General features: G+C 44.2%; 1 protein-coding gene across 1 annotated transcript in view; it reads right to left on the reverse strand.

Annotated features, from left to right (window-relative positions):
• MYO1D (myosin ID) overlaps nucleotides 1-22,789 on the reverse strand; it is an 89,296-nt gene that overhangs the window by 46,296 nt on the left and 20,211 nt on the right. Inside the window, exons 2-4 of the mRNA XM_066587491.1 lie at nucleotides 964-1,172; nucleotides 631-724; nucleotides 359-524 (exon numbers count right to left, since the gene is read on the reverse strand). Coding sequence (XP_066443588.1) covers nucleotides 359-524; nucleotides 631-724; nucleotides 964-1,172 — 469 coding nt within the window. The remainder of the gene's footprint in view (nucleotides 1-358; nucleotides 525-630; nucleotides 725-963; nucleotides 1,173-22,789) is intronic.

Raw genomic sequence — 22,789 nt, forward strand, 5'->3', positions numbered from 1 at the left:
TTTCATCACTCAGAGTATAATGCAATACCATAGTATTGCATTATATCGCATTCTGGAAGTCTATCCTTCAGAAAGGCCCAGGTTGCCATGGCAACTGAATGGCATATCGTGGGACCCCCAAACTTGGATCAGAACATTTAAATGCCTCGGTCAAAACTTACATCGGCATTTAAAAGGTCAATAGCCGCGATCAGCGCTTACGCTGATCGTGGCTGTTGCGGGCAGGTATTAGCTGTCAAAGACAGCTGGCATCCGCTGTGCATGAAGCAGTATCGGCTCCTGATCCATACTAACCCCGCGCCTCCATGATGTAAATATTCATCATGTGGCCGTAAGAGGCCAAGTAGTTGTTGCTTACTTTCTCCAGTAGGTAGTTACTGATGTGCCCCCCAATAGGATCTCCTTTGAAGTCAAAGTTAATGTCCATGTATTTTCCAAATCGGCTGGAGTTGTCGTTGCGGGTAGTTTTAGCATTTCCAAACGCTTCCAAGACGCAATTCGACTTAAGCAGCATATTCTTCACCCTGTGGAATTGTGTAAGAGACAGTGAATCTATAGCATGTCAAAACAACAACGCATACATTTCAGCATGGCCCTCCTAAATTGATGAGAACACTAAAACCCCTTTACCTCTCCACCTCGGCTCGCTGGCTTGGATTAGTAATGGCAGCTATGTACTGCATTATATATTTACTGGCTTCTGTCTTCCCAGCGCCACTTTCTCCTGCAACGCAAGAAATAAACCATTATAATCCTGCAGAGATAGAGTTAAAGGATAGAATTATGGCTGCCTGCAGCCACCACTAGGGGGAGTTTACTGCATACTGGTCAATGGATGAATAGTTTGCCATAAATTACAAAATTCCTTGTCCAGTTAATCACTTAACCAAGATTCACCGGACCTCGATACACTTATTATAGTTCGTTATGACACACAGATGAAGAGCGACTACAGCAGATTACCTGATATTACTATACACGTGTCTTTGCAGCGCCTCTTCATGGCTTTGTAAGCTGCGTCTGCGATGGAGAAGAGATGTGGAGGTCGTTCATACAACTCTCTTCCCTTATACTGTTCTATAGTGTCCTTTCCATAGATTGGAAGATTCTTGTAGGGGTTCATAGAAACCACGACCTCCCCGATAAATGTATAGATGCGCCCCTTCTCAAACCTAAACCAAAACAGACAAAAAGGCAGAGAAATTTAGGAAAATTCTTCAAATATTAAGATAATATGACAATCTTCTGATTATGTTTGATAAGACAAAAACACAAATGTATTTTTATAAGATCGCTACACACAGCAAAATGGATAAAAAGGACTGAAGTTACTGCAATCCCTTCTTTACGCTGGTAGTTTGATGCTACAGGAATGTCTATATAGGTGGACCAAATGCAGATGCATAACACACACAGTTTGAACAAGTCCCATGCTCACATCACAGAGAACCTCCAAAAGAAAAAGTCGGCAAACATAAGTTGTGATGTTAGCTGTACCACCACAAGAGGGAGCTCTTCTACAACATATATTAAAATGCATCAGAAAAGTGACAAACTGCATAATAAACTGACCTGACCATTGTAATGTGTATGCAGCTACTACTCATCCATTGGATATGATCATGATGGGGAACACTACATAGTCTTTGCAACTGCTATTACAGTAAACTGCAATCATGATAATACATATAAAAGCCCATAATTGCCATTTTCATGCTTTCCCCCCCCCTTTTTATTTACTTAAAGGTGGCAGTTTGCAGAAAACTGGAAAGGTTAAGGCAGAAATATAATATACACTGAATGGCTATTTTATTAGAGACCCCCCATCTAAAAGCGCATTGGACCTCCTTTGGCTTTCGTTGTGGAGTACATTCTACTAGGTGTTGAACTCATTCTGCAAGAATATGGGACCCTGCGGACCGGAAGCTTTTTGCAGTTGCCACAAATTAGATAGAGGTGTAGTGGCCCAGAGTTAGGGGCCCCTCCAACACTTATAAAGGTTTTATGTATGTCGCATGTCTAATCTGTAATGTGGAAGACAAGTGTTGTGTGTATTGGATGTTTGCAGGCATGAAAAAGGTTAATGTCTTTTGTTGTCTGGAAAATGTATCTATTTGTCTATCTAGTTTCTGATTGGTCTGTATCCATGTGATATATTTGTGGAGGGAAAAAAAAGGTGCAAAAAGAGTAGTGAGTTGGTCAGAAAAATATGAGGAATCAGAGTGTAGGAGAGGAGGTTAAAGAGCGAGTTAGTGAGAGAAGGAGGTGAAAGTTAGCGAGGGGTGAGGGAAGAAGCAGAGAGATGGTCTATCGCTCATGCTTGGGCCCAGCCAGTCCAGGAACCCACTGAAAGCCCAGACATGATGGAAAACGCGTGAGTGTACAGCGCAGGTACCGCAGTTATCTGGAGAAAGGGAAACCGCTGCTTAGCAAGGAAAAAGTGAGAGAATGAAAGTGGAGAGAAAGTTTGAGGGAAAAAGACCCAACAGATAACTTAGCCTGTGGATTATACAAATGTCCCGAGAGCCTTCATGGCTTCAACACTACAAATTGTTTTCTGTACCTAGACTGTTTTATTGACCTTCATTTCAAGAGTTAAGTAAAAGTAGCAAGACCACCGGATCCCAGTTTTGTCTTGAAAAATACTTTTCTGTGTGTGGACTACTTTATTTCTGCAGCAGGGAAAGGAACCATGGCGTCACGAGTGACAAACAGGACGTAAAGCTAACCACGGTAGTACTAAGGGTGGGATTTCCCTTAGCCATTTTGAGAGGACGGTAGAGCCACCCGTGATCAGGTTTATTTTTCTACCTTGCTGTCTCCTCGGCTGAGGGCCTACTCTTCGGACGCTGCAGAGGTACTGACATATTCTAAACAGGTGACAGGAAGGGGTCATCGATTCCTGCTGCTTGTTGTCAAGTTCTGAACCTCCTATCAGCACAGAAATCTGGATTCATCTGACCAGGTGATGGTTTTCTACTGCTCAGGCATATCATTTTTGCACTGTTTTGCCCACTGAAGTCTTGCATTCCTGGTTCTTTAGAGACACAATGGAACTGGTCGTCTACTGCTATAGTCTATCTGTGCTAAAGAGCAATGAGCTGTGAGTGTGGATGTATTAGCTGCAGCACCAGCGTTGTATTTAGCTGCAAATTCATGTTCATCAGATCGATTTCTAACATCCTCCTCCGACCCCTTTCAGCAACAAGTTGTTCACATCCACAGGATGCCCTTTCTCTGAAGTTTTTTCTTAATCATGCCATTCTCAGTATACCAAAAACCAGTTCAAGTTGCAACATAACAAAATTCACCATTGTGTAAAAGTTACCCTATCTTTCATGGTAATCACAGCCGAACGACTAAACCATCTAGCCGAGTGCTATGGACATAACCAAGTGGATCGCATTCCAGTTTACACAAAGTTGCTGTCAAATGACGATAATCAAATGTTATTAAAGTTTGCAGTTGGTTCTGCTTTGGATTTTGTGTCAGACGTCCTATACGCCATCACCTTCTCCCGGCACTTCAGAAGTGTTTATTCCCAGGTTGCCGTGAATACGTGCTGTAGCCTCTGCTGATGTAAATACTAAATTATCAGGCCAAATCAAACACATTCCTCTACTTAAGGTCGCTTTCACACAGGCGACAAAAATCGCATGTATGTGAAGCCCATGCTTTCCAACGGTTTCCTTCGCATTAGCGATGCTTTGTAGGCTGCTACATTGCAATAAAGAGGGGGGGGGGGGGGGATTTTAAAATAGCGATTTGCAATGTGTTCTAGCCTATGTTTCCCTAGGGAGTCTTTCTTTTTGTGCGATGCAATAATGCAACACAATCGTGATTTTCATGCGTTGCAATGCAACTTTTACAGTGAGAAGTCCTACTGCTTTCCCCTAAAATAAGCCTTAGCTGCATAAGAAAAGAAAAAAAAAGGAAAATCAATACATTATCTAACAGGCGCGGTCCACTCCGCCGTACTTCTCCCTCGGGAGTTCTGTGGCACTAGTTTGTAGTCTTAAGCCACTGCTTCCTGGTCAAGGGGGGCGGGGGGGTCATGGAGCGCCATGGCTCAGCCAATCAGAGCCAGCGCTTCCTGGAGGCAGAATTTTAAAACCCCTTGACCAGGGAGCGGTGGCTGAAGACTACAAACAAGTGCAGCGGAACTGCTGGAGGAGAAGTGCGGTGGAGCGGACAGCGCCCGTTAGGTAATGTATTGGGTTTTTTTGAATGTAGCTAGGGCTTATATGTCGAGCCCCTCCGAACACCCCGGCAAAAGAGCGCTACAATGTTGCGCAACTTTCTAGCACTAGAAATTCGTGATAATGCAGCAATTTCACACAGAATGTAGCTGCAATACCGCTGCGATTTTCTCGCTGCAATATAACCATCACCTGTGTGAAAGAGGCATAAAGCCCAAAGAGTCAGACTGAACCTACCCATTATAAGATCCAGACACAGAAAAGTACAAAATAACCCAACGATGCCCAGTGCACAGGCGGAGATAAAAACACCACATTAAAGGGGTTTTCCAAGTTATACAATTTCTGTAAATCCAGTCCCTTATGCAGTATAATAAGAAGCATATACTTATATATACATACACTCACCTCTCCCTGCTCCCCCACATCATGTGACACTGCCCCGTCACGTTCACAGGTTTCCCCAGGCGGTTTACGGGACTTCACAGGTGCGGCAACCAATAACAGAGCTCAGTGCGTGATCGGTGATTGGTTGCAGTACTTGTGACATCCTGTAAATAGGGAGGGACTGCAGCTTGTACACAAACAGGTGCGGGGGACTGAGCACCGATATGCGACTCAGCGGGGGAGCAGGGAGAGGTGACCATATGCTTATTTATTTTACTGCATTAGGGACTGGATTTACCAAAATTGTGCAACGTGGAATACCCCTTTAAGCCTGAGGACCAGGCAGCTGACAGGACATTTCGGATAAACACTACTGTATATGAAAGATTGCCAGGAGGAAAACTCAACTTGACAACACATAATTATAATCTGGCTACTTTCCCTTTAAACATAAAAACAGACGTCACCGCGCTCCTTTAGTGACATCCCGTCATCGCTCAGAACCGGTTTGCAGACCTACAATTTATGAAGTTGACCATCGCTATTTCCAGCAGACAGAAAACAATAATTCTAAACCTCGAGGCAGCTCTGGGGTTAAGGAGGGGAACGCAGTAAATGGATTAGGAATACAGACTATAAATAGGTCGCTTTTCCTTTCCCAAAATTTTATATAATGCTTCTTTATACCTCAAAGTCAGCAGGCGCTCAGAGAAAGAGGCCCGGAGCTAGCGGGAAGGGTGGAAGCGGCAAGCAAAGTCAACGAGGACAGTGTGGGTTAAAGGGTCAGTCTAACACCTCCCGAATCCCCAGAACTGGAATACAAGGAGCTCCGACGAGACACGTGTACATCATCTACGGCGACACGAACAAGACCGCAGGTTATATATACACTGAAACTCCCTCCGCTGCTACAGACTAACTCCAGAAACATTCAGACCTGACCGAGTTCATAGTCAAATACCAAATATTATACTCACAAGGGTCAGGGAAGCAGAGGTTCAGAAGGGAACGTATCACTTTTTTTTTTAAACTAATGAGCAACAGATAGTGAAACAATTTTCCATTATTCTTATCTGCTTTAATTTCTGATTGTAGTTTTGTTTTTTTTTTTAATTGTCTGTATACGACTATGGGGGCGGCGATCTCATCTGAGCTGTAGTTAACAGTACTTAAAGATGTGCTTTACAGCAGCCTCATGGGCAGCAGCTGACTTGATGACTTTTATGAAAGAGTATTAGAGGCATGTTCTATCACATAAACAGGAAGGGGGAGGAGGTGAGCTGTGACCATCACCTATTGTAAAATGGTGGATCCTGCGTTTGTAAGAGGAGCAGAAACTAGGTTTTATTAGTTATCGTTCAGATTATGAGTGATGGCTGGTAGCATGGGGAGGTAACCACGAACACGCCTTGATGTAGGCGTGGCAAACATTGTGGGCATCCGAATGTGTGGCACATAGGTCATGTGACATAACGTAACCTGGAAAGGGAGGAGTTAGGTTTGACGCAGGGCCCTTTCACATGAAACCATTATCGTTCGGTTAATACCCGAATCATAGGAAACTAAATGATATCCAGTATACAAAGGGCCAACGACTGAATGTCGAACAAGAATTCATTTGGTTATCATTCGTCATTAAGTTTAGGCAAGCATAAAACTCAAACAACGTTCGTGTAAACAGGCAGTTAGTCTATGAGCGACTGCCTGTTTACTCTGAATGGAAGCCGGTGGCCAGAAGAGATCTCGAGCCTGCTCCGCCTCCATTCAATGAGCATTTATGGTTAGAATGACCGTCAGGTGCTTAAACGCCCGACAGGTGTCCCATGTAAAAGGGCCCTTATGCCGGGCTCACACGAGTGCGTCGGTATTGAGCATTCTGCGCGGAATACACTATACTAATCTCCCATAGGTAGCCATGGTGCCGCTCATACGAATTGCGCAAAATACGCAGGCAAGAAAAATCTCAGCATTTTCTATCTTAGTGTGTGTTACGCACGCATACACACCAAGATACCGTAGTACACTGCGATGGGCAGCATGCAGTCAATACTCAATGTCATTGACTGCATGTCATATGCGTATATCTCACAGCCTGCGAGATATGGTCACGTGAGTCCGGCCTTAGTCTTAGGTAGACTAGAGGAGAGAAGGTCAATGTTAAAAGTCTGTAAGAAAATTAAGAGTAATTAAAGAAGCAGACGCACTGTGGTCAAGCTACAGAGCCTAGCAGAACTCCAGACAGCCCAGTTCTTCCTTTGAAAGGATGCAAACGCTCTCTTTTTCCATAGAAACTTCCAGATTCCCGAAATCCACCAATAGCCTGGTTTCCTCTGTGAAAACAGTGTCCGTTCCAGTTCCACTTCCGTAAAAAAAAAAAAAAATCATCTAGTTCTCTAAAAGTGGTGGTCTGTGTGTTTCCTTACCGCATTACTAAATGGATCACAAACCGTGGGCCGTGATCAACTGGGGCTGCCAGTCATTGGAGGGATCCAATGCAGAGTTATGAACCCCTACCAAAAATTCATAAAAATAGGTTTAAACATATGAACAAGATTTACATAATAGGTCATTTTCTGATGACACCTTCTCCTTAAAGGGAACCTGTCAGTATTTTCTTTATCACTATAAACTAATAACAGCAATACAATCATATAGAATCACTCTTTCCAATACAATTTTTGCTATTGTAGTGGCCCAGAACACCATCCTGGTCCCCTCCATAAATGTCATACATGTTTGTCCTATGTAGATGCGTTGTGCAAAGCTGCCATGTCATATCCAGTGCGTATGTTGCACAGCTGCAGCGTCTGAAGGGTTAACTTTCATAAAATCATCGCATGCCTGTAAATGCATCAGTTTGTTTTGTCATGTGGTATGAGAGAAGGTATAAATAGGAGTGATTGAGAGTGGGAAAGGAGTCCATCTTCGGGTAGAGAGAGTGCTAATACAGAGCCGTACGGAAGCACCTTTAGCTTCCATGTAGGTGAAGATGAAGGAAGAAGAGCGATGTCCCGTAGCGTTTGGAGTGTGGATGTGAGAGGATTGAGTCCCTTCAACAGAGAGAGAGAAAGCCCACTACCCCAATTTTAAAACAGGTACCCGGTCACATCGCAGGCTTTTCCTGTGCGGCCATCCGTAATTAGGATCACTACGCAGAGGTACTTTATGGAGTCACCCACACACTTGCCGTGCAGGGTGTATATTGGCTAAGCCTTCCTGAGTAATAAGTGTTTTGCCAGAGTGACTGAGGAGTGACCCCTATCCCCCTTCCTCCTCTAGAGTGCTCCCAATCCAGCACCGGTGACATATAGATAACATGGACTGTAGGGCCATATTCATCCTGTGTATTCTCCCTACCTCCGAGCTGTAGCCTGTAACTACTTAAAGTGAATTGTACCTGCATTACCTGTTATACAAGTTTGTTACAAAGTAAAAGTTATACCGGGCCCTAACAGTTCCTAGGGACCCGAGGTACTACACACTAGTCTCCATTTTTAGTACTCCGCCGCATAGAATATCTGTGTGTGGGAACGGTGGCGTCACTAGTTATAGATACTACTACTCCCCCCATCCCCTTTATTGGCAATCCCTGCCAAAGGAGTGTCGAAGCTGGCCTGCGATCCTGCTCTGGCCTTGGTTGTGTGTCATCCCTCCGGGACCAGAGCCTGGTAAGTGCCACTGTGACGAGACAGCACTTACCTCTCCCAGCTCTTCACATTATCCAGGTGCCCAGAGTCACCCCTCTGGGGTGTTGTACTATGACCGTGGCTAAAAGGACAACTGAGTATTTGAACTTTGAAAATGTCCCCTGCAGCATGTCCTATTCTGGTATGTAATACGCACCAATATAGGCTATGGAGATGTAACATATGCAGCAAGTACACATATACATGCGTATTTGCTGTATACGGCATATTTTAAACACATGAAAAATGTGCGTGTGATACGCGATACACAAATATCCGTGTGAGCGAGCGCTAACAAACTGCGCTTCTGTATACTTAAATGAACGTGTCACAACCGAGTAGCCATACCTCCTGCCAAAATTTGCAGTGTGCAGCTGGAGATTCAGCATCAGACAGGGTGGTCCCGTTATCACATGGTTTCTTGGCGACCAGATCGTCCTGTCTGACCTTCATTTCTTGACACCATTTGCAATTTCTGGCAGGAGACGAGACTACCAGATCATGGCAGCGTCACGTTAAAGATAGAGCCCTTATACTAGAAGAGCGGCCATGTTTTAATGGCCTCTTTAACTTACTTCTATCTTGCTCTGCATTAGGCCACTTTCACGCAGCCGAGAAAATCGCGCAAGATTTGAGTGTTGCGAGACGCACAGATCTCCCAAAATCTGAATATGATTCTTTTGATTGGGGTCTTATGTTTGAACCATTTTTTTTCCTGCATTATGGTGCAGGAATAAAATTACAGCATGTCTTATGTTTAGGCGTTCCCTCGGAACGCCTAGCGCATGGTTTTCAATAAGGCTGGTAACAATATTGCATGGCATGCAAGAAGCACGTGAGTGCGATGCAAGGTTTCCCATTGAAAACAATGCGGTGCGGCTGAAGGCTACAGAACGATTCTTGACATCCTCCTCTGACCCCTTTTAGTGACGAGTTGCTCCCGTGCTCAGGATTCCCTTTCAATGCATATTTCCCTGAATCACGCTATTCTCTGTAGACTCTCCACACCGCTGCATAAGAAAACCCTACATGGTTGGCACTGATGACCCGGCCTCGTTGGAAGTCGCTCAGATCGCTATATTTTCCCATCTAATGTGAATTCACATAAAACTGATCCACAGAAAACTTGTCATGTGACTTTATGTTGCACTCCGGGGTCACAGGGATAATCTCCATACAAGGAAGCTCCAATCATGAAAGGACGGGGGATCTAATGATGTGTCCTTTCAGGGCATGAAGATCTATCCAACGCCCAGGCATGCACTACTAGCTTTGCAAACAATTGCACACGATGAGTCCATCATTGTATCTCCATGTAAGCAGAGGCAGCACAAGACCAGTTGACTTGTTGGTGGCCACTAGAGACCACCTGGCTACTAGGATGGGCCGGTGGCAGAAGAATGACTTGTGCAGGTCGAAGAGGAAATGTCATGTTGTGTAATAAATATGTGCCAGCGCTCCGTCTGAGGGCGCTCCCATCCTGTTCTGGGGTGCGGCAGCAGAAGTCGCTCCTTCTAGATTACAAAATACTTCTCGATTACCTTCTCCTCCCTAGACAAGGAATGAGTGAGCGGAGCGGCTGTGCCAGCGTGTGATCTAATAGGCTGGGTATTCACACGTCTAACTGATATATCAGGAGAATGGTGATGGGATCAGGTATAAGGGCGCCCGATCCTCGCGTGTTGGACGCGCGGCAGATTAGCTGAACTAATCTCATCCGCGTGCTGCAGAATCTACACACAGCGATCGATCTGCGTTCCGGATTTGGACTTTTCAGCGTGGGGAGATTTATTCAAATAAGTAGCAAATAATTTTTCCATTGTGTCTAGCCTTAGGGCTCCTTCACACGGGCGAAAAAAGGCGTACGCAATACGCAAAGAATGGAATCCATCAACTTCAATGGGTTCATTCACTTTTCTTATTTTTGCACATGCATAAAAAAGATAGAACAAGTTCTTATTTTGTGCGCATTTGTAAAGGGACCCATAGAATTCTATGGGGGGGGCGCAAACGTGTATGCAAGATCATGCGCAAAATGCAGCGCAAAGCCGCAGGGAAAACAATAATACATCTTGACTTCATTAGGCAAAAATCGCCTTTTAAATTGGTGCATGGTTGTGTCACATGTGCAAAATAAAATGCACCGATACGCGTGCAAATCAACCTTGTTCATAGCGCAAATCCATTGCGCGCAAATGTGCGCATTTGTGCATTTCGAGTCTTAAGGAGCCATTAGATATACACCGTTACATTCATTAGACTGATAGATGATAATGGATGTATGGATAATATGGATAACGGGAAGACATTATGATTTAAGGCTGTACAGCTCCGATGTTGGAAGACATCCGTCGGGGTTCTCTTACTGTATATTGCCAGCCTCTCTGCTGTCGGAGCCTATCCAACATGTCGCCTCATATAGCCAGCATATAGCGCCGTTGTAGAACGACAGAATAAGAGTAAGCCCCCTAGAAAAACCAGGATACAAATTGGACTGGAAAGGGTTAAAAGGGTGCGGATTTTGGTCTACAGTATATTTTGGCCACCTTCACACATGGCGGAAATGCTGCGGAAGTTCCATTGCTGTCTATATACGCTGTGGATTTATGCTGGGGATTTCAACACTTGAAATACAAGGGTTAAAATCTGTAGCATTTGCGCAATTGAAAACCGACAATCCCGCGCCATTTTAGGTGAGTATTTGGCCACTTTGGATTTGGCGTGTATTTGCAGCGGGTTGTTCATTGCAGAGAGCAGGCAGCAGATACTCCACATGTGAAGGTGACCTAAGGCTGCGTTCACACACAGCGGATTTGGCGCGAATTCTGATGCAGAAGTGAAAACGGCACGGTGTGCTCCACGTAGACAAAATTTTTTAAATCTCATCCACACGGCTTATATTGTAAATGCTGCAGAATTTTGGTAGAAAAAGGCATGAAGGCACCCTAAAGGACTGATGCATGATCCGACAGGAATGGTCAATGACCTTACCCAGTGACCTGAAGAACAAATCTAGCAATGAAGTAACAGATGGAATGGGGAGGCATCACAATGAAACAGCCCAATTCTCATTAAGGCTGGAGTCACAAGGGGGGGTTTTCACGTGCGTCCAATAGCGATATAGCCGGAACTCACACAGGAGGAAAAAAAATCTATTTATTTCAGTCTGTATATTCCCATTAGTGACTCTTCTCTCGGATTCATGGTCCCAGATAGAAGAATCGCTGCGGGTCCTTCTGTCGGGGACTTCCTCACAAAGAATAGCCTTTTTTATTTTAATGAGATCATCAAAAAGAATTTGCATCGCCCTCGCATGCCATGTGATGTATACCATTTTAGCTATTGGAAGCGCATGCAAAACTTTCATGTTTGTGAAAATCACAAGTACATAGATAGGAAACACAATTTTGAGCGTGCGATATCAGTCCGAGTTTCCTGAACCGATATCGCTCCCGTGATTTTGAGAAACTTGGCCAATGAATGGTGTGGGAATTAGAAGAATGACCATTTTGGTTATTACTGAGATTCCCCGGAAACAGATATCCGGCAGAAAAGAATATTTAACAACTCGGTAGACGAAAAGTGGTGGACTATCAGTATTTCTGGATTATTGGACTAAGAAGGGTTTCAGGATGACGATCCTGATGCAAAATACCACTTCCCTATTCAGTTGACACGCAGCATGAACCACCGATTCCTCTAAGGTACGTTTTCTGTAGTGATGCTATTTAAAGGGGTTGACCACTATATAGGAACAGTTCCTAAAACGTAAAGGTTTGCTGCAGTTTAATGGGCCACAACATGAACGACCTCTTCAAAGGGGTTGTAAACTACCATATTTATGGCCTATTCTTCAACCAATGATCTGCAACTTTCTCTCTATGCACAGTAATAGGCATCTGCCAATCAGTGCCTGCAGGGTTGGGTAGGTGAACTAGCCAGCAGGTCAGGAATGTCCAGGACTACTTCCTGTAGTCCTTCCTGCATGTGTTGCTAGTGATAAAACCCAAGTTTCTTCCAATAGGTGGCACTGTAGAGGTATTATTTCCTCTCCCTTATTTGCATATTTCTCAGAGGAGCATAAATGGCCTTTTGAGTCTCCTCACTCACTGTCTAGGTGTTACCCCTAAGGAGAAAAGATAAGAGTTTCTGACCCCCATCCCAGGCCTCTCACTAGCAAAGCCAGACTCCTACTGTACACTAAGACAGCTGTCTGTGCATGAAGTCTGGCTTTGCTTTTAATTCCCAGTCATTGTTACAAGGCTTGTATAAAGAGTCTAACTTTGGCTTGAAGGAATGCTGCCTTCCAATAGGTTGCACTGTGGAGGTATTTTTCCATTTCTCTTATTTGCATATTACCCAGAGGAGCGTGCATTGCCATTCGAGTCTCCTCACTCACCGTCTAGATGCTCTCCCTGAGGAGAATAGATAGCCTTTCTGTCTCCAAAACTACTGCACAGAAAACTTCTCCCTGTAATGTACAGTAGATGTAGCAAACAATCATCTAAATCCACCAGATAGACGGGTGTCTTTCAAATCAAGGAGCAGTAAGGACAGAGCAGAAAGAAGATAAAAGATTTCTCAAGAAAGTCACCGATTCATCTTTTCTGGAGAGCAGCAGCCTACGGCCCGGACTTTGGGTTCATCCAACATTCCAGAAGTGTGTGGGATAAATGTCATTACCTTTCATAACCCAACTCAGCATATATAAAGTAAAATAAACTGCACACACGGACCACCATTACTGTGAAATGTACCCCTCAGCACGGCCACGTGTGACCCGTGCGGCTGGTCAGATGAACTTTTTTCTCCATTCAGCAATATCTTGCGGAGCTACATAAATTCTCCACCTCCTGGCTCGGTCTTTTGCCCTCTGATGTTCCGAAGTGCCGCTGTCAGCCCACTGGTGTCCCAGGACACACAGTTGCTGAGTTCTGCTACTGTATTTATGCTATAAGCTTGGTCCTGGGTACCGCAGTCATGCACAGAGCTTGGTCCTGGGTACCGCAGTCATGCACAGAGCTTGGTCCTGGTAGCAAATTTTTTGGGGGTATTGTATAACACTATCTTTCTGCCATTTAACTTCTGTCCGGCACAGCCACTTAAGCCTCCCTTACACAGGCGTTCAGCAAAGAAACGCAATTTCAACCGTGGCGCTTTGCCGCAATTTTACTTTCGTTGTCGGCTGCAGCACCCTGCAGACGGATCTCCGCTGTCAGCCTATCTGTGTGTTCTAGCATAGGACTGTTGCCCAGGAGGGGAAATGTCTTCATATATATTAGTGGATCTAAGGTGCAGTTTCATCTACCCTATAGTTAACAACTAGCTCCAACTGCACTTTAAAGGTAGGGGCTGATAAATGAGGAAAGGATTGTTCCCTCTTCTGCTATTTATATACACGTTTTCTCATAGGTAATTTGTACTTCCTCTGTCTAATGTAACCACACCCTGGTTGTCAGAGACTGCTGTATCTACGTAAATTGATCTCTTAAAGATCACAATACATTTCTATAAACCCCACCCTACAGTTTACACTAATTAATCCATAACACAGTCATTTCCTAAGGCCTAAAAAAAATTACAAAATATGAAAGGAAAACCAAAGCAGCAAACAAAAATTATATATTAAACATTACAGGTCTAGAAATCCTCCTGTTATGACAATTGCAAATGCAGCTTCCAAGGAGCGGACCCTCAGCCTAGAAGACAGAGGGGTAGAGTTTGGGCGGCAGCTTGCTGCTTCAGAAACCTTCCCCCTACTGCCCTGTCCGGCCCTTTTACACAAGACGATTCTCGCTTGAATGAGCAAGTGCACTTTCAATCATTAGAACGATTTTTTCAACGATTGGCATGTCTAAAACAGGCCTTTAGGGTGCTTTTACACAGGAGGATTATTGCTCATGTGCGCAGAGGGAAAGTGCGCCAGAGATCTCTTCTGGCCGCCAGTCTCCACTCAATGTGAACAGGCAGTGAATGACTGCCTGTTTATATTGTGTGAGAACTCGCTTATTAGTGGCTTTGTTCCAGTGAGCTGAAATGATGTGACTAGATACTAGACTAGTGATTTCTCGCTCAGCACCGAGTCCAGTCCTGTGTTCACACAGGACGACTATTACTTAAAATTGCTGCCCTACTTTTTGTTTTATGGATTCTGCGATGGAGGCTCAAGGGCATGTTCACACAGACAAATCCAACACAGATTTTTTCCACGTGAATTCCCCTGCAGATGAGCTGCAGAATTTTGCTGCGACTACCCAAATGTATAGCCGTAGATCTACACGTGGTTTTAGCCTTGTTGAAATGGCAAATCCACGTGCGGAATTCCCAATGCCGATTTCTAGTCTTAAAGAGGTTATCCCACGAGAATTATTACCTATCCATAGGGTAGGTAATAAGTGTATGAATGCTGTGGAGGTGACAGCTAGGTCCCCGAGGGATCATGAGACTTGAGCACTCTGTGTGAACGGAGAGGGGGAATGTATGTGCGACCACCACTTCGTTCTGGAGATAGTAGGGCACATCATTCAGCCATCTCCGTCAGCTCCATAAAAGTCAACGGAGTGATAGTCACACATGCACACCGCCTCTCCATTCACAAGAGGGACTTGGGGTACACCATTCTCATGATCCCTGGGGATCCCAGCAGTCAGACCCCTAGTAATCACTCATTTATTACCTATCCTGTGGTTTTTGTAGCATAACCCCTTTAAAGGGGGTTGTCCAACTTAATTTTTTTTATATCGTTTTAAGCAGCTACTGCCAATAACTATATAAAAGCAATATACTGACCGTTTCGGCATTTGACAGGTGATGTCACTGGGTTTTCTGGCCTGGGGACATCCTATAAACCTTTCATGTGGGCTTCTAAGGAAGAAGCCCTGGCAGTTTTATGTGAAATCAATGATGATGTCCCTTGTTGTGGTCTCCTATTGGTTGCAGCGATCACATGGGTAAATAGCCCACATGACCACAGCAGCAGAAGTAAAGGCTAGAGGACTGGAGCCGGCGGCGGGTAAGGAGCGGGGAGTTGAGCATATTGTTATTTTTTAATATATAACTTGTCCCCCACTGTTGTCAATGTGTGCATTAATAGGAAAACCCCCTTTAAGCAGACCAGATCTTGCATGCTGGAAACTGTAGTTCTTACAAACCACGTGCTGGAGTAAGAAACAACAAATGAAAGCATTCAGGCCCATTGAGCACTGGAATACACGCCATGCTCTGAGGATATAAATATAAGTACACTGTATCATGCATTATGTATGACGTCTATTAAAGCGATGTCCGCACAACAATAGGCGGCAGACATTTGGCAGGCTATCCAGACACGCAGCACATGTTCAGATGAGACAGGGTTCTGATAATAGGCTCATGGTTCTCTTATGTATATGTGCAAACCTATTTACATGAATCCACGTGCGCAGCTCCACCCGGCCGCTCTGATCCTGCAATGTGTTTTGAGTTAGAAGGGACATTTTTGTGGTGCAGTTGGCTTATTCCACAGGGGAAAAAAAGAGACTTGAATTCCTGCTCAGACCTTTGGCAGCACATTTTTTTAACTCGTTCCGAGGAGCTACTGCGGGGTTAATTGTTTAGGCCAAGTTAAAGCACCATAGTTTCCTTGGAGTCATTAATCAGACAAGATCGGTGTCATCCTAGTCAATGTCTAATTAAAGGGGTTTCCTCATCTCAGTATGGTCAATAGGTGGGGGTACTATCTCTGGGACCTATCAGTTAGCAGGTATCCTCTAACCCCCCGTTCTGCCAGGCGAGGTGGCGGGAAATGGCTGCATCCAGCCAAGACTGAAAGGAAAAATGTGCGTTTCTATTTTTGCAAGTTTATGGAAGTTAAAGAAAGAGTGCAGCCAATCAGAGGCCATGGAGCTCAGGTGCCGTTTTCCTGGCATCAAGGCTCCCAGCATCTGAGCAGTGATGCCAAGAGAATGGCACCTGAGCTCTGCGGCCTCTGATTGGCTGCAGCAGTCAGGTGGTGTCTGTTCTACAAGAAAGATCAGGAGGGCCATGGGGCTGCAGTGCTGGATCGCTGGGTAGAAAGATGGGCAAGTACCACCGCTTTTGGTATTTTAAATTTGAGCCTATATAAAAAATAAAAAAAAATTATAAAAATTTAAAAAAATTATATATATTTTTAATTAAAATCGTCCAGCAACCGGACAACCCCTTTAACGGCTGTGCAGATTCGCAGTTAAGACTGTGGTGTACTTGCAAACTCTGTGACCATTAACAACTAATTTGAGAATTGCATTAATCTGCACTAAAACAATAATTTTGGTAAAACTTGTGGCTGCGCTGTGGCCACTCTTAAAGGGGACGTCCCCCTTTTTCCCGTATAATTTTACTTATAGCACAAGAATGCTTACAATTTTGCAATATATTTAAAATTTTGCTCACCTACTGTTCTTATATCAGTGCAGTAGCCCCTATTTGCACAGTAGAATAGTAGAGTCCCTGGACTGGTCTGTCCATAGCAATGGACATCAGTCATGTGACCTACCAGGGAAAAGAATACGAAAGCTACTTCTAATCAGACACTGATAGATCTGAGGAGGCGCTGCTGTAGTAATACTATATAATGTCTGTTCCTCAAATGACTAAATAGATGCTTGATCAGTACCCGTTGAATACTAGGTCACATGACATGTTTGGTGGGTCACATGACTGATATTCATTATTACGGAAAGAACAGTTTGTGGACTACAGAATTCTATTCTGCAAATAGGGACCGCTGATATAAGGGTTCATTCACACGGGTGTGTGCAGTTTTGGTTGGTGAAATATGCAGAGTTTTCACAGACCAAAACTTTGTGTATTCATTGCGTTTTTCATGCGTGCAAGAAAAACGCAGGAAGGCTCCATTGATTTTGCCTGTCTCCATGCATAAATACGCATATATCGCACATATTCACTGTGTATTTAAGCAATCCCATTGAATTTATTGGGCAATTTCGGTCTGTAACACGGACCAATATTAGGACGTGCTGCAATTTTTTCATTCACGCATATCTGATTACCCCAATGCAAATCAATTAGGTTTAAGCTCTTCGTATCACATGCATAATATGGGAGTGAAAAGACATCCGTGTGAACGAGGCCCAAGAAAGGTTTGTGGGCAGAATTTTAAAATATATGTATATTAGAAAATATTAAATCCTACAATTTTCTAACTAAAACTTTGGAAAGTGGACAACCCCTTTAAGCAGAGGAAGAGAGAAAAATTGCAGTAAAAAGACACAGGCTTTGTTGAAAGTGCAGTGACACATGGCAGCAGCAGGGATGGAAGAAGGAAAAGGCCGTCTCTGCGAAGCCACTAAGGAGCGGCACAAAGTTTAAGGATCACAAGAAGTGTTCTACCTGCAATTTTTTTTTACTAATCATTATGCCCCGGTGTAAAGACACCAGTGATTGGTGGGGAAAGGTGCGATGTCTATATTTGGCCATGCTCACATTTCTATAATAAGCCCCCCACAGAGTATATTTTTGGACAGATCACTATGTGCTCCATAAACTCCATGACCAACGCATTTAAAAAAAAAAAATCCCTTTAGTCACTAAAGTTTAGTGAGTCAATACCATGCAGTCTTCATCATAACACAATGATCGACCCGACCTAAATTAAAGGCCGTCTCCTGCCAAAAATCCGAATTTGACTGACTGCCTTCCTGAGTCCTTATGTGCAGTAATTAGATGAAGTCTTTTTTTCTTCTTTCCAGAGCTCAGCCTTCAGTTTTTGGGACAGGAAGTAGCTGCCACCTACCCCTATCAGAAAGTTAACTTTGATTAGATTGATTTCTGTCATCCATAGAACCCATCAAATGCCTCTTCTAGGCCTCCTTTCATATCAGTCACATGAGAAACGCTTCACTGACTTGGAACCAGAGACCAAGTGAACACAATCAATGGAGCCGTCTGCAATGGTAAGTAGAGGTATATAAAAGGTCGCCGTCATCCAAACTGGTGTGTACAATGATGGAGAATCGTGTGAAGAACACAACAAAAGCACGAGAACTGCCACAACTTTTTGGGTTGGAACCAAAACTCCATTTGTAGCTTTAAAAGGTTAAGCATTATGCCGGTCTTGGCAGATTATTCCCTATCCACAGAATAAGGGATAACTGCCAATCAGCGAGTGTCCGGTCACCGCACCCCCACCGGTGCAGAGAAATTGCCCCAACACATCCTCGAATTTTGACAGCAGTGGTCGTGCCTGTGCGCAAACGCACAATTCACTTCAATGCGACCGCCGAAAATAGCAGAATTAAAGCACTCAGTAATCTCCAGTTGTCCCAATGCAGTGAATTGGGCTGTTAGAGATTGCCGAAGTTTCCATTGAAGTGAATGGTGCGGTGGCACTGTCAGAATTCAGAGACACCAGAGATCCCAGCAGTCGGCTCGTTATCCCCTATCCTTTCGTGTTCACCTCCAGCTTCTTCAGTGAACTGCAGGTGAACACAATGGCTCCTGCTGAAACATATTAGGGTCACATATAGAAATCATGTTCTTTCTCTAAGGGTGATACCTGGCAATCATGTTCTCCCCTGCTCTCTGAAGAAGAGGTGACAGTCCTCAAAATGCGTTAGCTACTGTCTATTAATAAAGAGGATTTAACTTTACAAGCTATGACTTTTAATTCCGACCTGTAAAGTTGTACAGATGGGCTTTTATTCTGCACTCCTTCATGTGTCCCAGCGCTGCATAATACATACAAATCTACTGATGAGAATGGGCACTTTGTAATGTTTCATTTCCCCTGTGGAGGCGCTGTAGGGAAACTGATCACCTATTGCTAAGTTCCCCTACAGATAACTGGGGTTCCCAGTTCAGGGACACTTTGTGCGTGGCATAACAACAAGTAAACATTGTCCGAAGTAGAGAACCCCTTCAGAAAGGAATGTATATAGTCCTATACTTTCTGCAGAGACAGAGCTAATGAGTCACAGGAAATGATGGAACACGATGACTGGTACTTCTGCCATGTGTGCCAGTCTCCCTGCTGATGTGTTTCCGAGCCAATCTTTGGTAGAGACCTGATATAAGCGTTGTTTTCCAGTCTGGAGCAGAAACAGTTATGTGGGCACACCCATCCTGGAGCGCAGTCACCCCTCTCTATTTTAAGATTTGGCTAATTGCAGACTAAGTGTGCGGTCACAACACCAGACTCTATGCTTTAAACAATGATTACACATGAGGATGGAAAGGGCACTTGGCTTTGAAGTGGGAGATGCCAACCCATATTCTTAGTGCTGTTCTGTACAACATCCACCCTCTGCTTTCATTATACAGTATGGCTAGCTGAGGGAAGAGCTGGCCAACTCTGTGCCATAAACATAATTTATTGACATTCCATATTGGTAGTCCTGAATGCCCCATTTGTAGCACAAGCAAGAGAGGAAATTGTTTTTCGGTTTGCACCATCCCATCTCCACTGAAACTTACCAATCTCAACATGGCAATTCATCTTAAACCCATATCACGGTGCAGGTGGTGTGATTATTTAGACAATATAGAATTTAACGTTGCTGATGTGAATTAACAGGGAGGGATCTATGCCTGCTTCTAGGGCTGATGAGATAGGTATAAAAGGCAAGGCCTGTTCCCAGGGCAGGGTGGTGACTCAGCAGTTTCTGCAGAGCACAGAGAGCCTTGTGAGGAGTGAGCTGCCCCAGTGCTAAGGCAGAGCTGGGTTTTCCTGTACCAGAGAGAAAGAGAGTGCAACTTGGCTTCCTAGAGTAGTGCTCTCCAGCTATTGTAATGCAACTGTCAGTGGGAACTCTGCCGTCCTCCAACGAAATGTCAGCTGCCACTACCAATCAAAGGTACTGAACTGTCACTGGGAGAAAGACTACCGGCGAGAGCAGATAGACCAACAGCCAGTATCCTAATACTTACGTTTCGATGGTGTATAATCATGAGCACCATCGTACAGCCTCATCACTAGTAAAATCGATTGTGTTGACTTTATCATTGTACAGCCTCCCTAAAGGTAATATGCTAATAATTTGTTCAGGGGACAGTAACTACAGATTTTCAATTAGTCATTTGGTTAACTGGAGTTCCTGCAAGACTAAGTTACTTCAGAGGAGACTCCTCTTTTCAGGTAGCATCTACGGAACCATTTACCAGACCAGGGTAAACCACTTATCATCGCTGATAATTCTATATTACGTGCACAATATTAAGGGCATCGTATTTGTAGAGTATGGAATGAGTTATAGTGTTTATGAAACATTAGCAAACGGTTTGCCAAATAATACTGTTGTACGCAATTGTATTATCGTACATTGAGCATTGTTTGTTGAGGTGAACTGGTGTAAAGGCTCTAACATCGGTGTCATATTTTGCACCTGCAATCTGTTTCATACACAGCACAGACGCCTCCGCACTTCAGGATACTTAAACTAAAGGGTTAATTCTGCAAAGAAATAAGGCTGCAATCCTTTTATAACAGTAATAAAGAGGTGATATAGGGAGGGGGCACACCAGATGACTTCTGAGGGGTCTGGACTTTGGCTCTAAGAACCATAAAATAGATTTTCTTCTGTCCAAGTTTCTATTGACAAGATAGGATAGTCAGTGAACTAAAGGCTAATTAGAAGATCATATAAGAAACTGCAAGTGGGTAAAGTTTCACTTTGCACATGTAGCAGAACTACTGTAGGTTTGTCAGTACAGGAGTTCATCAGGTAACAAGTCTATAGACAAAGCCTTCAAAATTATTTTTATGGGGTATTCCCGTTTTAGGTATTTGACTGATAAGCAGTAATTCCCTGCCTAAGAGGTCTTTCCCTGACATAAGCATTAGAGATGAGCGAACCTACTCGGCCACGCCCCTTTTTCGACCGAGCGCCATGATTTTCGAGTACTTCCGTACTCGGGTGAAAAGATTCGGGGGGTGCCGTGGGTGAGTGGGGGGTTGCAGCGGGGAGTGGGGGGAGAGGGAGAGAGAGGGCTCCCCCTGTTCCCCGCTGCTACCCCCCGCTCCGCCACGCCTCCTCCCGGCCCCCGGCGCCCCCCGAACCTTTTCACCCGAGTACGGAAGTACTCGAAAATCGCAGTGCTCGATCGAGTAATTACTCGAAACAAGTACGTTCGCTCATCTCTAATAAGCATGTTATGTTGCTCCCATGAAGTTCTTTTTATACCTCTAGAAGGACCCTCTTTAGGCAGCGCCAACAGGGTGTAAGGATCCATTGACATAGCTCATGACTTCCTTGATGAGGTCTTATCACCCTTTAGCATGGGTGAACAATTAGCCAAGAAGGTTTGTGTGAATGCTGGTTTGTTCAACTGTTGGCCCATGTAAAGCTGCACGCGATCAGCCAAGGAATGAGTGAATGCTCATTTGTCGACTGATCGCTGATTGTCAGCTGTACATCTCCCCATGTAAACGAGGGAGGTGCTGCCAACGTGATGACGCTCTGTGGAATGAAATCTAGCATTAACAATCTTTCTTCCCCAGTAGAGTCTGCTGTAAAGGCTGGTTAAACGAGTCAAAATCTTGTTGACTGATGCTCGTTTAACACCGCAATTGCCCCTTGTTAAAGGGCTCTTAGGAAGAAGATTGTATTACTTTCCACTGGCATTACGAAGGATTAGTCTATGTGATCATGAAAAAACTGTTTTTTATAAACACTTGTACAGTATATCTGACAAAAAAAATGTGTTGCAAGCTTGTGGTGATACATTCAAAGCAACCCTCTGGTTTCTGGACAAAATTCTGTCAGGACCAGAGGGGGCAGGTGGTATATTACCTGAATTCATTCTTCTCTGCCATCCATCTGATCTGACGCTTTCAGGTCCCATTTTCAGCCGCAGCAATCTTTAGACTACCAATGCACTGTATCTACTCTCCGATTGGCTAGAGCTGCTCACGTGATCAGCACTGGCCAATCAGAGAACGGTGCACGTGTTCACTAGCTAGATAGAAAATTGCAGCAGCGATCTTGGACACACAAAAACTGGAACGAGAATTAGTGGATTGATTTCATGGCAGAGAAAAACAAGTGCAGGCAATGTGCCCTCAACCCCTCCGATTGTGTCCTGGGACACAGTTTCGTCCCAAAGCTGGAAGTTTGCTATAAATCAGGTAAATAAACAAGGAGGTACACTTTTGTTGCTAGCACCTGGCACCAGGAGCATGCAAGTCTATTATCTAGTGCACTGGCTACCTTCGCCCAAGCCATCAACCTATTCATGTTTAATTGTATCCTCAGCTTCCTCCTCCAGGTCTCTTCAGGGTCTACCGGTAGCCCTGAGGAGTTGTGAAGGAAGGGTCTTTTCTCTAGGGAAGATCAACTTTGGGTGTTCGCTCCTTCAGGATCTAAACATCTGTATAAAACATACAAGACACATAGATACTAATCTGCAAATCTTCTCAGAAAAGAAAAGTGAGTACAGGTGTTTGGCAACACTTCCACCGCTCTTTTCAAAAACACTCACTACATTAGGGCTTATGATAATGATCAACCGTGGAACGAATTACCTTCCCACAATAAACCT

The sequence above is a fragment of the Eleutherodactylus coqui genome, chromosome 13 (assembly GCF_035609145.1).
Source record: "Eleutherodactylus coqui strain aEleCoq1 chromosome 13, aEleCoq1.hap1, whole genome shotgun sequence".
Classification (NCBI taxonomy): Eukaryota; Metazoa; Chordata; class Amphibia; order Anura; family Eleutherodactylidae; genus Eleutherodactylus; species Eleutherodactylus coqui.